Source organism: Danio rerio, chromosome 6 (assembly GCF_052040795.2).
Source record: "Danio rerio strain M-AB ecotype USA chromosome 6, GRCz13ab, whole genome shotgun sequence".
NCBI classification, from domain to species: domain Eukaryota; kingdom Metazoa; phylum Chordata; class Actinopteri; order Cypriniformes; family Danionidae; genus Danio; species Danio rerio.
In genome coordinates, this window is record NC_141026.1 from 23637680 (window position 1) to 23652319 (window position 14640).

General features: G+C 34.3%; 2 protein-coding genes across 14 annotated transcripts in view; one reads left to right on the plus strand and one right to left on the minus strand.

The window, feature by feature from the left end:
- The window catches only part of LOC147836337 (uncharacterized), a 432239-nt gene that overhangs the window by 202903 nt on the left and 214696 nt on the right, over window positions 1–14640 (plus strand). The gene's annotated exons all lie outside the window — the stretch shown is intronic.
- rptor (regulatory associated protein of MTOR, complex 1) overlaps window positions 1–14640 on the minus strand; it is a 236070-nt gene that overhangs the window by 98621 nt on the left and 122809 nt on the right. For all 13 annotated transcript variants that reach the window (XM_087257152.1, XM_087257149.1, XM_087257147.1 and 10 more), the window contains exons 13-18: window positions 14427–14510; window positions 14035–14145; window positions 10587–10661; window positions 7780–7845; window positions 7400–7591; window positions 1580–1720 (exon numbers count right to left, since the gene is read on the minus strand). In XM_087257152.1, coding sequence (XP_087113278.1) covers window positions 1580–1720; window positions 7400–7591; window positions 7780–7845; window positions 10587–10661; window positions 14035–14145; window positions 14427–14510 — 669 coding nt within the window. The remainder of the gene's footprint in view (window positions 1–1579; window positions 1721–7399; window positions 7592–7779; window positions 7846–10586; window positions 10662–14034; window positions 14146–14426; window positions 14511–14640) is intronic.

The window sequence follows — 14640 nt, forward strand, 5'->3', positions numbered from 1 at the left end:
CCAAATTTATCTCTATAATCACACAAAACAATAATTATTTCTTAGAAACAAATTTTTAATGTGTCAAAACAAGCAAAATATAGCTGTATACTATACTTTTTATTTAACAAAACATTTCTTAAAAAAGAAAGCAATTGACTTTTAAAAAATAACTATTGCCACGTATCAAAAACATGCACAGTAATCTGTCGTGGCTAAAGATCTCTCGGATTACCAGTTAACTGCACATAAATGGAGAGTTCATCTAACATAAAGCAATGTTGTAAAAAAAATACTAATAATTAAACCATTTTAACAAAAATTAAAAGCAAATAAAACCGTAAGCAAATGAGAGCAGGTGAAACAATGTATGAATGCGATAATAAAAGAATGATCACATGCTCACGGTTAACTTTAGGCCATTTAATAATCTGTTCAAAGAGAAAGCAACCGGCGCTGCTTAAGAAAAGACACATTTTGAGCTCTTAAAAGCATCAGGACTGCGGGTGCATGTTCATTACTTTTTGTGTAGTTTATTTAAAAGAAAACCAATGACAGTTGCGTTTCCAGAACCTGTTCCAGACACGGTTGCTTCACGATTCGGGAGCGCGCACGCGTTAAGCAGTCGCGCGCAGGTGTTTTAAGCAGTCGCGAGCATCACATCAGCTGTTAGCGCGAGTGATCATCATCTTCTCCTTCGGTATTCATTTGCTTTCTTCTGCTCGCGTGATCACAATTATTTTACTCCTCGATTCTAAGATCACATTTGCACGCATATTGGGCCATCCTTATATTGTCAAACCCTGCTTTTAGGAAAACTACAATTTAAAAATTATTTTCAACCAGCCAAAGTGGCTAGTGGGGTTGTCTGTCTAAACCGCCAAAGCTGAAATCTACCCGCATTTGGCGGGTGTTAATGTAAAGCCCATATATATATTCCAACATCAAACATGTTTAGCCTCCTTAGTGGTGCGCCCACTGAGAAACCTGATAAAGTTACCTGGTAATTGGTGACTCTATAGTACAGAATGTGCAAATGGAGACACCAGCCACCATAGTCAAATATCTGTCGGGAGCCAGAGCACCGGGCATCATGTGAAATTTGAATGTGCTGCCTAAATCATTTTATATGACTTGACCGAAAAAAATTCCAAGAAACTCTAAAATTATGTTTACATTTTAAATATTACTTATTTGACAGATATAATTTGACCTTGAACTGGAACTGCGGCCAGTACGATAAATTGGTTGTGTGAATGTGACTTCACACAAGTCTTTTACTATTTTAAATTAAATTAAAACATATTTTAAAAAGGCTAGAATAAGTACAAAATCATACAGTACAAACCTTAAATATGCATTAAAAAAGGAGAAACTGTTTATTTTGTTTATAAAATATTAACAGAACTTCAAATCATCATAGTTCAAATCAAGTTTTGTACCCCACAATATCACTTTTTTTGTTACTTGAAATATATATTTTGACAATTTCAATACTAAACTGTTCAAAATAAATTTCAAGTGCATACAGAATATAATAATAATAATAATAATAATAATACTAATAATAATAATAATAATAATAATAATAATAACTTGCCTTCCTCACAATGGGACTGCCATCATTAATCAGTTGTGCAAGCATCATGGCCACATTATGATCAATGGTGGTAGAATGATCTGTTCTCTCAGCTGAATTCCCCACAAATGTGCCCAGTGCAAACACAGCTGCACATCGTACCTGCCAATGAGACCAACACAAACCATTATTTAACCAACCAAACAACAGTAATGATAATGATCATTAAACTATGGTGCTTCTACGGTAACTAGGTAGTACTCAGTTTTAAGTTAATATTTTGAAGCCTCCTTAAGTTTTTATGAGCATGCATTTCTTACTTGCATACTTTGTTTGTCTTTAGGATGTCTTTAGCAAAGAAAGTAATGCAGACATACTAATATTACTTGACAATAAAAATGGGGGGAGGGGTTGGGGGGGAGACGAAGGGTTGAGAGGGAAGGAAGGGAGTGAAGAAAGACAAGATGGTTGGGAGGCAGGGAGATGTAAAAAAAGATTTGATTGCTTATTGTTCACTCAAAACATGCATAATTTAGATTTTAAAAAAGCCTATATATGTAATAGAGCAATAGACTCAAAAGCAAATGTAGCACATGCTCATTCAGTATGTATTGTAATAGGCATAAATAAGCATGAAAATAACAAAAATAAATATATTTTTTGCTATCCAAATTAAGCCAACTACGTATAGGTAACTGATATTCCCAAGTGCCAAAACATAAAAGTATCATATTTAATACATTCCCTGATGCAGTGGTCACTGTAACCCATATTTTTAAGTCCAAGATCCCTAATCCTTGAAAATGGCAAAATCTACACATTACAATCTGATAAAAATGAAGCAATGATTGCATGTGATGACATCTCAAATGAAGACATCACATTTGAATGGGGTGAATATTTGGGTAATAATGCACTGTCACATTAGCAGTAATCAGATCATGTAAATTGCAACTGTAAACAAAAAAATAGACTGGTAAAATTATTGTTTTCAAATATAAAGCATGTACTAAATTAGCAAGTTATAAATACTAATACTACTGATAATAATAAATAAAGCTGCAAGCAGCCCAGCGGCCACATCATAAACAAGCAAGGCAACAACCTACAGAGCAACAGAAAAATTCTATAATTTTTTGGCAGCATGGTGAAAGCATTTTGGAGCCAGATTTGGTGAAAAATGGGTTAACGATCTATGGAGGGTTTTATTTTTATTTTATTTACTTTATTTATTTATACAGGGACAATGTACAACATGACATGTTGTGCCAGAGTTAGCTATAAAGCTAATTTACATCTGTAGTCCCTGGGCAGGAAGTAACAAATTTAACACTTATAACAAATACAATATACACTTACAGTACAATAAATACAACACATCATTGTCAATAAAATGAAATCAAATCAGTGGCTGCATATTTGATTTTGTTTTAGCCAGATTTTAAGAACAGTTTTAAAATTATTAAAAGTGCTGCTCTCTCTGATATACACTGGTATTTTATTCCATCTTTCTGCTGCTTTAACTGAAAAAACAGATTGTCCAAAAGCAGTTCTCTTAAGTTTAACTGAACAATCACCTCAAACAGATGACCTAGTCTGTCTTATATTGTCCTTGCCGACAATCACACATTGTTTGAGGGGTGGTGGTGCAAGACCATGAAATATTTTATACATTAAACACACATCAGCATAAAATAAGAAACTGTCAAATGTTAGTAATTTTTGTTGTGTAATACAGTTGCAATGATGATAGCTCCTTGGCTTTTTAGCTAAAATTTTAACAGTTTGTTTATATATAACATACAATGGTTTTAATGTTGTAATGTTCGTATGCGAAGAGCTTGTAGCACAATAAGATAAATGAGGTAAAATCATTGTATTCATAAAAAGTTTAGCAGCAGCCATAGGTAACTGATGCCTAATGTTTCTATAGATCCTCAGGCTTGCTCTAGCACTTTTGGAAACCTTCTTAATGTGTTTTTTAAAATTTAAATTGGAGTCAATAATTATACCTAAATATTTAAAATGATCAACAATATTTATTACTTCTCCATTAACTAAAATATCTGAGCAATGCTCCTCATTTTTCTTAATTGAAAAAAAAACATTCCCACAGTTTTACTTACATTAAGGGTAAGACATGAACGATATAACCAATCTGAAACCTTTTTGAGTGCAACTTTTTTGAGTTCAAAACAATAGATTTTTAAACTAATTCAAGATAGTGTAAATGAAGTTTTGTCAATAAAGGAAATACATATTATCAATGTTCTCTGTAATATCCAAGGAATCTGCAAGACCAGTCACATAAAAATTGACAAAACTATTCAAAAGCCATTTGATACATTTTATATGATTTCTATTGATAGAATTTAATATAGATCACACACATTAGGTTTGGTTTCAATCATTCAAACCATTGCAGTGATTCAAGCTGTAATGTTAACTGGAAGCATTACACCAATTTTGCACATATGGTAAATGACAACAATTTGGTCGATCAACATGAATTCCATAACTTTGGTCTACATGGTCCGAGTCAGATTTGATGAAAAATCTGGTTTAGGAGCAGTTAAAAAATAATGGTTTTAACAAAATCCAAATGGCGTACAGTAGGTTTGGTAGATTATGGCATAATTAGGTTCTGTGTTGTCGGCATAACCAAAGGAATAATTTGAGACCAATATCATCAAAATAAGCATATGCAGTCAAAAGTTATTACCAATTGTTTTATGGTGTGGTCAGTGTAAGATGACAATGACACACCTAAAATTTGGTGTCATTATCTTTAAATATAACAGTTACAGCCTCAGATGTAGTTTGGCATCATGCCATCACATTTGTCATCTCAAAAGTCATTACACCTATTAACACAAATTCTATACCTTTTGATCTAAGCCAAATTTGGTGCAAATCAGCCAAATGATGCAGGAGAAGTTTGAAAAAGTCATTTTTTGACTTAAGGCTAGATGGTGGACAGGCAGTTTAGTTAATTAAGGCATAATTGGTATCAATATTCTCAAGACAAGCCAAGAAATGTATCAAGACAAGCTCCATAACAATAGGAAAAAATAGTCAAATGTTATTAGCATTTTTAGAAATATCATTATAACGTTTGACCAAAAGGTGGCGCTGTGAAAAAAACTTTTCGAGCATCTTAAGGACACAGTTCCGAAGACACATACTGGCTTTCTTAACAATTTGCTAATCCATTCAAAATATAGCAATTTTTGACATAATTCAAAATGGTCTGACGGCCAAAAAAATGCTGTCTTGGGAAAATCAGACATCCTTTAACTTGGCGTGCTACACCGAATGTAAAGATAATGTTATGGATTTTGGACAAATATTTGAGAAGTTATAACCAAAAAAAATGTAATTTTTTTTTTTTAATCTCTGGCCAACTAGGGGGTAGTGTGTTGAGAAAAAGCAGCTAACTACAGAACATGGTTATGATAACACACCAAGTCTGGTGTGAATACGTCAATGCGTTACAGAGATAACACCTTAAGTTAATTTTTGCATGCTCTATGTTACATTTGTCTGCAAGTTTATTAAAAACGGTTCATCTAATCAACTTAAATTCCATAAATTTTGGTCATCATGGTCTGTAGATTATGTGTTTTAATTTTGTTTATAATCAGACAAACGTTCTAGGAAAAAAAAATAGCTGGAAGAGGAAGAATTTTGATTGCAGCCCATTCGGTTCAAATGTTATAAAAATAAACATAAGTGAAACTTTGATAAATGAAGTGGTGGCGCTAAGGAGTTTAGGTTAGATAGTCCAAATATGTTATGGTTGAAGATCAGACTGTCCTCTATCAGTGTGCCAAAGTTTTCACAAATGCCAGAAACGGTTCATAGGACTGTCATAGACTCCCAGAGCAGCAGAAGAAGAAGCCAGAAGAATAATAATAGGAACTAATACAAGATACAATGGATACAAGAGATGTCTACGCACCTTTGGTGCTTGACCCCTAAAAAAGGGTTCCTCCACTACAATATCTTATTTTAAGCTTTAGTTCATGTGTAATGTAGCTGTGTGAACATAAACAACATTTCTGAATGTAATATACTCAAAGTTTGATGGAAAGGGAGATAAATGGCTCTATTTTGATGATAAACAATAATAACGAAGTGTGGTAAAAATTATTATATCCAAATACACAAGCTATGCAAATCTTAACTTGTTTATAATAAAACTAATTTAAACACGTATATAATAAATACTACTTATAATAATAATAACATTATACAAAAGTAAATTGTCATGAATAAACTAAAAAAGCCCCCCAAGATGAAGAAGGCATTAAGGCAGTGGTTTTTATATTTACGTAGAAAGTAATAATTTAAAAAAATATTGAAATCTTTTATTAATTTTTTATTTGTAAAGGTATTTGCATATTGCTGTGCATCATGTGTGCATTAAACAATGTGTAAGTGAGGCGCACAACTAACGCAATCTGCACTTAGCTTTAGACCTGCATTCAGCATGTCTATTGCACAGTCTCACAGTTTTCGTTCCTCAAAATAGCAACCGGTAAACAATACGCCTTAACACACCTCTTTTCTAGATCAGAACACCCATGAGTCTACAAAGTGGCGCAAATGGATGTGATATTTAAACAACATGGTGAAAAACAGAAAAATTAAGGTTGTGTTTGTCTGAAATTGCCCATAGGCTTTGACAAAGTTAGCTTAGCAAAGCTTAAAGCGAAAAAAGTTAAGGGAATACAAAAAAATACATCTAGGTTAATGCGATTACAAACCCTTCAGTTTACGTGCATTCACCATGCACATACACCCCGCGCAGCGAAGGGGCATGGCCAGAGGTGATGTTACTGTATGTTATATCAGAGAAAGCTAAAATGCCACCCAAACACTGCTATTTTCACAGAGCTTACTGTTTCTGAATTTGGGCTTGCAAAGGACATGACACAAATAGAAAACTGCTTACAATTTAATTTTGATATCTGTCTAGAAAATTATATATATATATATATAAAAAAGATATAGCCCTAGAATTTGACAAAAAACAGCTTCCACAATCTTTCCCAGTTCGGTGCTGTGTTTGGCTAAAAACTCCTCAAAGAAGGAGCAGCTCCAACCAAAATAGAAGAAGCTGGGGAATGTGAGCCACAACCTGTAAGTATTTTAATTAGTTAAAATTGATCTATTACATTAGTAGTTTCTAGCATTAACGGTATGTTGTAGAAAGGACATAAACAAGAACTTAAACAACTAGTAATGCCGTTTCGCATTGTTAAAAATTTAGCTACAAATTCATATTTATCTGTCAAACCCCTGTAACTGCAGTTTCTGCAGTGTCTCTCTATGCTGCTGCTTTCCCTGAGCCAGCATGCCAGTAGAGGTGTAATTAGATATGACACTTGACACTGCCACTGGTGACGAGGAGCCGACCTGCAATTCAACAAACAAACAAAATTCCTTCTGCCGTTCCAGGCAAGAAATGCTATAGTTTTTACAGCTGAGCTCAGCTGTTAAGACTACTTTTCGGGCTAACATATCTCAAGTTGCAGGGTGTCATCACTATATGAAGTTTAGGCCGGTTAACAATAATAAAAAATAAAAACAGCAGTTTGATCAAGTACAATAAATGAAGACATATTGTACTTTTTGTCCAGTAATTTTTAGGATCTACCAGGAGAGCAATAAAGATCTACCACTGCAATCGACAGGTTCGGTGACCACTGCCCTAAAGCATTTAAGTGCATTACTAATTATAGTGGCTTAATATTTTATTTATTGGATTTGCAATAGAAAACCTATTACTATATTTTATAAAACTACAAAAACATTTGACTAGACAACTTTCAGAACCTCTGGTATAGAATCCGACAGGAGACTGTAGAGTTTTTCATGTGCACTATCTCGAACTCCGCACCAGCGAGCAGAATCATAGTTCTGCCAAATTCGTCCAAGACATATTGCAACCCATTGCCTCAGGAGAGGGTGAGGGTCATTGAGCTGTTCCAGACAGATTGCAATCAGGTTACCCTGCAGACATGCCTCCTAATGAAGAGAGAGGACATATGAAAAGTATTATTTAAATTCTAGATATTTATGAAGAACCAAAACATTATGACAAATCATGGGTGAAGCAAACATCCTTTATTGTGATGCAAATTATTAGTTTTCGCAACCAATATTTTGGCTTATGCTGAGTGCAAATATTTTCTTTCTGCTTGTGGTTTTCATACCTGTCCTGTGTTATAGTTATTAACAATGACAGCAAGAATGAAGACAGCCATAGTTCGATGCTCAGCCTGGAACAAAAAAAAAAAATATATATATATAGGGTCCAGTTAGGTCCATAAAAATAGGACCATAAATCCTATAAACATTTTTGGTTGTATAACCAATTTTAAATGAAACCATCAAGATGTTCTTTAACTACAGACTGTCAGCTTAAATTTGGGGGTATTTACATCCAAATAAGGTAAATGCTGTAGGAATTACAACAGTTTGCATATGTGCCTCCCACTTGTTAAGGGCTCAAAAGTAATTGGGCAATTGGCTCCCAAGCAATTCCATTGCCAGATGTCTGTTATTCCCTCATTTTCCTATTATCCATTACAATGAGCAGACAAAAGGCTCAGACTTAATTTCAACTGTGCTATTTGCATTTGGAATCTGTTACTGTCAGCTCTCAAGATGAGATCCAGAGAGCTGTCACTATCAGTCAAGCAAGCTATCATTAGGCTGAAAAAAAAAAAAAAAAAAAACCATCTGAGAAATAGCAAAAACATTAGGTGTGGCAAAACAACTGTTAGAAACATTCTTAAATAGATAGAACACACCAGTGTGCTCAGCTATACCAAAAAAAAACGGAAGACCACGGAAAACAACTGTGGTGAATGACCAAAGAATTCTTTCACTGGTGAAGAAAACACCTTTTGCAACAGTTGGCCAGATTGGCCCGATCAAGAACAGTCTCCAGGAGGTAGATGTATGTGTGTCAAAGTCAACAATCAAGCGAAACCACACCAGAGTGAATACAGAGGGTTCTCTCCAAGATGTAAACTATTGATGAGCCTCAAAAACAGGAAGGATAGATTAGTGTTCTAAAAAAGCCGTCACAGTGCTAGATTAGATCAAGACCAACTTGTACCAGAGTGATGGGAAATAAAGAGTATGCTAAAGGTAAGGAACGGCTCATGATCCTAAGCAGTCAAGCATGGTGGTAGTAGTGTCATGGCATGGGCATGCATGGCTGTCAATTCGAGGTTCTCTTGTTTTTTTTTTTTTTTTTTTTTTTTTTTATTGACCTCAATAACAAACATACAAAATTCAACAATTTACACAAAAGAACACAATGACAATAACAGATCAGGATAAACAATATAAACTTTAAAAATTAAATAAAAAAAGAAACAAAAGGGAGAAAAAATAAATAAATAAATAAAATTAAACATACATAACACAAATACAGCAAGAGGAAAGGAGGACTTATGTAACCGTGCTGTTTCCAAAATATTTATCATAAAGAACTAAAAATCTATCACTTTTCTTATTATTAACTAATCTAAGAGATTTAATAAAAACATCAATTTCTATTAAAAAATGTGAAAAAGAAGGCTGCGAACAGGAGAATTTTTGTTTATGGATAAAATATTTTCCATACAAAATAAAAAAGTCAATAATGTAATTCTCTGATACATCAGCCCCACCTCCATAATAACAAACGACATCCTGAAGATGAAAGGGTCTGGAAGAAGCAATGTGGTTACCTATATGGAGATATAAGTTTTTCCAAAAGTTTTTTGTACTTTCACATTGAAAAAATATGTGAATCAGCGTTTCGTCTTCACTCTTACAAAATGTGCATAAACTGTCAATCTCCAAATACTTTGCCAAAGTACCGTTTACTGGGTATATTTTATGAAGAATTTTGAAATGAACCTCTTTTGTTTTATTGGAAATGCAGTACTTATGAGGTAATAGCCAGGCTTTTTTCCAGTCTGTTGTGTCAATGAAGGATGCCCAGTAAAATTTGCCTTTAGGAACATTATATTTTTTATTTTGAAAAATTTGTCGAATATATTTATTATTACATTTGTTGTCAAATAGACTAATTCCATTTAAAATCAGCTCTGGTTCTTTAATAACATTTTCATTAAACATTAAATGAGATTTTATAAGCTGAATTAGGCCTAACGGAATTTCGAGGTTCTCTTGTAATTATTGATAATGTGACTGCTGACAAAAGCAGCAGGATGAATTCTGAAGTGTTTCGGACAATATCTTCCGATCATCTTAAATCAAATACTTCAGAACTTGCTTCACAGTGCAGATAGAGAATGACCTAAAGCATACTGCAAATCAACCAAAGTGTTGTTAAAGGAAAAGAGGTAGAATGTCATGGGATGGCCAAGTCAATCATGTGACCTGAATCCAATTGAGCTAGCATTTTACTAGCTGAAGACAAAACTAAAGGGAATATGCACCAAGTACAAGCAGGAACTGAAGACAGTTGATATAGAGGCCTGACAGAGCAACACCAGGAATGAAACCATTTGGGGATGTCTCCAGACTTCAGACTGAAATTGACGGCAAAGGATTTGCAACCAAGTATTAAAAAGTAAAAGTTTGATTTATGATCATTATTCTGTCCAATTACTTTTAGACCCTTTACTGGTGGGAGGAACATATGCAATTTGTTGTAATTTCCTACAGCATTCACCAGATTTTTTCATGTAAATACCCTCAAATTAAAGCTGACAGTCTGCAGTAAAAAGCACATCTTGTTTGTTTCATTTAAAATCGACTGGGTTGGTGTACAGAGCCCAAAATGTTAAAATAAAATTATTAAATTAACAATTTACATTATTCTATGATTCTGAGAATTTAGTGCTTTATTTTATTGATGAAAAGAACAGCAATTTTTCAAACAAAAATTAAAATGTGGTTTGACCAGTGTAAATATGGGAAACTTAATCAAGTAAATAAATATATTTAGGTTTGAACAAAGTAGAAAATGATTCAGTGTCATCTGTAAGATACTCACTGGCATGAACGGATCAGCCAGCACTGACAAGAAATACTTGTGTCCATTATCTTTTACAAGATCAGCCTGGCATGACTACAGAAAAGAGAAAGTGGGAGAAAAAAAACACAAGGGAGAGAAAGACAATTTGAATTACAATAAGACACATCAAAAACAAACCATATAGATACAACCATCAAACATTAACAGACTCTCGAATGATGGAAAGCTATTTGTCAAAACAATGTGTTTTGGAGGATAATGTGGGTAAGATGGAAAAGGTATCAACTGCTTGTGCTTGTTTCATCTAGTGAATTTTCTAAGCGCCGCTTTGTGACATTCTGATACCTCTATATAACATAAAAAAGTTCTGTAAAAGTGGGTAATGTAAAAGTTTGATTTCAGTAATTTTTAGAAAATTGTACAGTATTGAGCAAGAATTAACATGTCAGGATACCCTTCTGTTATACTGGTAACTCTGATTTAAAAAAAATGACTTGAAATTGTGCTTTTTCAGCTGTGTTGAGGTTGGACTGTTAAGTGTGGAAAGTGATTGTATAAAAAGGAGAGTTTCATTACGTGCATAAACATGGCTAATTTGCACACCTGCAATGTAAGGAAAATAAACCCTTATATCATGGATAGCCCATTGACATAACTATGGGGTCCATTGACGTAATTAATACATTACATTAATACATACTCAGATCAATGAAGTTGTAGTCGAGACAACAGAACAAGCATGAGTGCAAATCTCAAAACTAAAGGCGCAATGTCATTTTTAAGGGACTGTTTCATATAGATTTATTTATCATTCTTACTTTTCAATGAATGCAAAATGTCATGAACGCAATTGACGCCATCTTCTTAACAAGAAGTCTGGGTTCAGGGGAACTCAACAACCGTGGTGTATTTCATGAACTGTAAATGATTGTTCTGCTACCACTAATGTGTATTTCGTCATTTGAGACCTAAAATAAGACTCCTGTGATAAAAAACACTGATCGTTTGTGATTTATAACAAGTGCTGTGCGTGGCACTCTGACCACCGGTTTAGTGGACTCATCAAGGGTTAATTATTTAATTTTTAAATAAATTTTATTATTTAAATTTATTTAATTTCACTTCGTTATAAACAGCAGACACGTGCAGAAGGGTGGTTTGGGTGCTCGGGCACCTGCAATTTTTTTTCTCTCTGAGAGAAAGTTCTTCCTCCATTGCACCCGAATCCCCTATCCGCAATACCCACGATGCTTTTTAGTTTCGCGATCAACCCGTGCCTCAATCGTCAACCAGATTTGTTAACAAGCACCAGTTATGCCTTCAAAATCTTTTTCAACATGAACAACCAACTTTCTGTGTTACTGTAATCGCCCTGTGTGCTGTTCTACTGTGCTGCTGAGGGGTAGATGATGTGTGCAGCACAGAATGATGACGCATGTCACTCAAAGTTTATGTAAAAGTCACATGAAATCCGACATAACCGTTCACACTGTGGTCGCATTGCAAAACATCAGATCTGTGTCAAGACCACATATAAATGTGTTTAAGACCACATATAAAAGTGGCACAGATATGACCTGAAAAGATCAGATTCCATGCGGTTTGGGCTGTTCACACTGTCATCACCCGAGTCACATGAGGGGGAAAAAATCTGATTCGTGCCACATTTACCTGCAGTGTAAACGTAGCCTTAGTCTATGTTTATGTGCTTGTGCTGGGGCTTTTCCCCCCTGATCTCACACTGCCCTACTTTAACATCTTAGAGGGGCATTTTTTTTCAATAAAAAAATAAATAAAATGCTCTATTTTCATCCTAAAATTTAATTCTTTTCAGGAAAACTTACAGAAGTAAATATGAAATTTTGATGTGAAATTTAATTTATTTCTTTGCTTTTTTTTCTCCACTTTTGTGTGAATATTTGCTGGGGAAATCCTTGGTCCGTTAGAGGTATGGATAGAAATAGTCTACTTCAAAAGAGTCTCAATGTCATAGTGTTTTAGTTGACAACAAGACAGGAATCAACTTTTTTTTTAAATCCTCCTGAAAAAAACAGTTATATGCAGACTGTTCTCATTCTTGAGCATGATGTACAAAGGCACCCACTTTGAATCCATGCTCACACGTTTAACGGATTTGCTTTTGAATTCCGAGACTATGATCTGTGACAGACTTAGTTTGGTGACATTTCAACCTGCAATGTCAAGTTTGCAATGTCATAAATGACATGTGTGCAGTTATGAGTTGGAATAGCTAGTTTTTTGCAATTCCACGATCGCTGAATTCAATGCAAAATCTACAAGACAACGCAAATTTTTGCAATCGTGCAAAATTCTTAATTAAACGCAAAATAATTGCAAATAATCTAATAAAACACCCAATTAGCGAAATATAATCAAATTATATTTATTTTAATTTGCAATAAATTTTTACATGACTTAGAGGTTGCAAACGCAGCGCACGTGATATATTTGAGTGTCTCTCAAAAAATTACATCTCATCTGCACCCTCACAATCATTACATTACATAGAATACACACATACACACTCACCGGCCACTTTATTAGGTATACCTTACTAGTACCAGGTTGGACCCCATTTGCGTTCTGAACTGCCTTAATTCTTCATGGCATAGATTCAATTATTCAAATATCGAAATGATAGCATCACGCAGTTTCGGCAGAATTGTCAGCTGCACACTCATGATGTGAGTCTCTTAAACCACCACATTCCCAAGGGGCTCTATTGGATTGGGATCTGGTGACTGTGGAGTACATTTGACATTTTGACATGAATTGGGTAGGGTAAATTGTCAGTAGTGTATGAGTGTGTGTGTGTGGATGTTTCCCAGAGATGGGTTTTGGCTGCAAGGGCATCCGCAGTGTAAAAACTTGCTGGATAGGTTGGCGGTTTAATCCGCTGTGGTGACCCCGGATTAATAAAGGGACTAAGCCAACAAGAAAATTAAATGAAAATGAATATATGCATACATGCATATAGATCTAACTGTATGTATGTGTGTATGTATATATATATATATATATATATATATATATATATATATATATATATATATATATATATATATACACACACACACACACACACACACAAATATATACCTTAACCTGTAATACCTGTCATGTATTACTGTAATGTATTACCTTTTCTTGCTTTAATATTTTCTATTATTCACTAGGTGGTAACTGTCAGAGGCTGTGCATAAGCGGTGTACTCTAGCATATCTTGAAAATGATCTGTTGCTAGTCCTTTCATACCATGTGCTATAATGTTCTATTGTCGACCTGGACTTTGATAAAGAACCAATCACATACTCTTCAGTATTTCCTTAATTACAAACAGATATTGAAGTCTATTTTTAAAATATTTGTTCTATAATACTGAGAAATATGTGGAATTACAGGTAAAAATGCTAAATCTTCAATGCAATCAATTTAAGATACATACACTATCTACAGCCAGGATCTTTGCCCAGATGAAGACCAAAAGAGGCCTCAGCTCTCTCGCTGAACTCTGCAACAGTTTTAGCACATATGGAAAAATTCCTACTGAAAGAGCCTGCATAAAAAAACAACAGCATAAAAAAGTGACAGAAACAACAATAATAGCATAACAATTATACAAGGCAGCCAAACATTTTCTTCAAAAATTGTATGTTCTTGATTTAATTAGATATTTTTTCTTTCACAGATCTCGTCTTATTAACATTTATGTATATAAACCAACTTACATACAGTGCGTATTACCTAAAGTAATGTTAAGCCATGGTTTGTGTTACAAGCTTTACTGTAAAAGTCAGTCAAAAATATCTGTTAAAAGTGTGCTGTATGATGTCTCACCAAACTGACAGCCCAAGGACCCAGGTCCAAAAATCGTCCAAGCAAATCCAGCGCCCTCAGCCTGTGTACCTGACTTAAAAGGACCTGAGAGAAAACATATGGAAAAACATTAGCATAATGTTCAGTGAGGGGTATATTGATGTCTGACGAAGGCATTAAGAATATATGTGCTAGTACACAAGTACAAAGTTGACCGAGTTTGGCGGGTTTCTCA